Source organism: Trypanosoma equiperdum (assembly GCF_001457755.1).
Source record: "Trypanosoma equiperdum strain OVI genome assembly, contig: ctg_1786, whole genome shotgun sequence".
NCBI lineage: Eukaryota > Euglenozoa > Kinetoplastea > Trypanosomatida > Trypanosomatidae > Trypanosoma > Trypanosoma equiperdum.
In genome coordinates, this window is record NW_027123822.1 from 7,206 (window position 1) to 9,529 (window position 2,324).

The 2,324-nt window shown below is 42.8% G+C and overlaps 1 protein-coding gene and 1 pseudogene across 2 annotated transcripts in view; one reads left to right on the forward strand and one right to left on the reverse strand.

Moving 5' to 3' along the window:
• TEOVI_000810400 (expression site-associated gene 1 (ESAG1) protein, putative) overlaps positions 1 to 342 on the reverse strand; it is a gene marked incomplete at both ends in the record, with an annotated part of 891 nt that extends 549 nt beyond the window's left edge. Inside the window, one exon of the mRNA XM_067223183.1 lies at positions 1 to 342. Coding sequence (XP_067079284.1) covers positions 1 to 342 — 342 coding nt within the window.
• Positions 343 to 1,211: 869 nt separating this feature from the next.
• TEOVI_000810500:pseudogene lies at positions 1,212 to 1,554 on the forward strand (annotated as a pseudogene). Its single transcript is given in 2 exon segments — positions 1,212 to 1,532; positions 1,534 to 1,554. Coding segments are annotated over 2 exon segments (342 nt in total).
• The last annotated feature ends 770 nt before the right edge of the window (positions 1,555 to 2,324 follow it).

The following is a 2,324-nucleotide window of genomic DNA, read 5'->3' on the forward strand; positions in this document are numbered from 1 at the left end:
CCCACCTGCCTTAGCTACAATGTCTCCCATTCCATTTCCATGAGATATAAGATTTTCCAGGTTCTTATCTTGCTTCCCTTCCGTTGAACCACTAATAATACTCAGATATCTAACACTTGCACCTGCTCTTCCTTCCATATCATCCAATATACGGGATGAATTTGCATACACTTCCTCATTCATAAACAGTTTGTTCTCTCCATCAGCGTATAATTTATTTAATGCATTCGAAAGGCAACTGAGATAACATACGGACTCACTTAAAGGTGCATCGCCTTTAAAATCTGTCACTAACGTACGGTCATCCTCCCCGAAGGCACCAACAATTGAAAGTACAAGCATTGGCCATCCCAAAATGAAAACCTTTATTATCTATGCTCCGCTAAACCTGAATATACGAGAGAAGGACACATATACTATACAGCGCAGTAACAAAAATTTGAGAGGCGTATAATCCCAGCGGCGCGGCGCTTCCATTTAACACAGGGTGAACAAATATAATCACAGCCTCCTCGCTTGCGGCCGTTAACCACATCATTTCTCCGCAGCGAAATAACGGAAAGAAAGACTTCAGCGGCATCGCTGTTTTACAGATATTACCACGCTCATCTTTGCTTCCTCGCCACTAATTCAAGAAAACTCCTCCGCGTCATTACACAAACCTCTTTAATGTCTTCACATAGACACCGCCAAGCCCCCGGGCAACCCACCGAATTCCATCATAACTCTCCTAAATTTTGAATCCTACTGTATCATGTGGTCATCCATACAGCTGTACGTTCGCATTAAAAACTTTTTTCGAAGATAACTTGCTATCACTCGCACTTATCACTTATGGTGAAAGCATCTGCGTCCCCAAGACCGCATAACTATTCCTCGGTGAGCAAACGAGTATTTTATCCACGTTCCAACGATTCAGGGCACCAACCAAGCCCTATAATATAATAAAAGATTGTTCATACTCTGCATAACTTCCCTCCAAGTCTGCAAAATGCAACAACCTATAAATACCTGCACAAACCCAACACTACTTGAGAAGGAGAATCTAAAATGTGACAAAGTGTAACATTATAAGATAAGGCTAGATGCGGATATCCGTACATCACTCAAACGTGTGTCACTGAAGTTGTGACGAGCTCCGACGAGGAAGCGCCCTTAAAAGTAGGGTTTTAAACCGAAATATTGCGGAGAAACAGGTAGTTGTTGGCAGTATGTCCAGCGACACTATGCCATTTAAACTCGCGGAACCGTTTGTCCTCTTCCACACAATATTTTCTGAAGACTTTCAACACCCTCAGCTCGCCATGATCACACAGGCTTGTGGTTTCCACTCAACCGCCTCTAACCAAAGTATCTCACATTTCCTTCAAATTTTTTTCGATTTCCCTCTTCATGTTGAACCCAATGAGGCACCGACTGATCTAATTTTTTTGTGTAAATGGGGCACTTCACATTCTTCCTACACCCCTCCACACGGAAATGACGTCAACGTAACACGTACAAATTTTCTTTTTCGGCAGTGCAGTCAAAGAAAAATCCGCGACAGATTACTGAAATTTGGTAACGTCGACATCATATGCACCTGATCGGCTAGTCACTTCTAATATAATCACCACTATTACCAAAAAGCATCCCAAATTATCAATATTTCACAAAGAAAAGGTTTTCATTTCAAACAATACGATACACAGAAAACAAAAGCGTTGAACATCCACCAAATGGTGAAACATCATACACACAAATGCACACGTGTACAAACGCGCTTATCATATCTGTGGTGTTAGAGTAAAAGGGAGGGTTCCACTGTAAAGCAAAAGCCCTTCACAGTCGCTAACGTTTGTACTTGAAGTTAGGCCATATCCCGAATGCTATCAACACAATTAATCCTGTTGGTACACGGATAATATCTACACTGCTTAAAACAGCCTGTCCTCCCTCTGGTCTGACACGTCCAACGCTTTTACACACGTTGCTTCACTGAAAGACTTTGCATTTCGGTGTTTCTCACATTTTGGCAGGGCATCAATGAAGCTTTTACCATCGTTGTCAGTTGTGTCATCGCCACTTTATGGTGATTTGCTCTCCATCATGTTGGTAGTTGTCGTGGGATTAGGTTGATGAATCGGGTTGGTTTCCCTCTGACTTGGTTGCTCGGACATGGTTAGTTGGGAGTACTCAGCTACCGAGTTTCTCTTGTTTCTGATCAATTTATCGGGGTCGAGCTTTAACTCACTTATTCCTGTAGGTCACAGCCGCCCGTACTACTTGCTGCAACCTCCCTAGCAGTCGCGATGCACCCAACAATTCTCTATACCACGGGAACG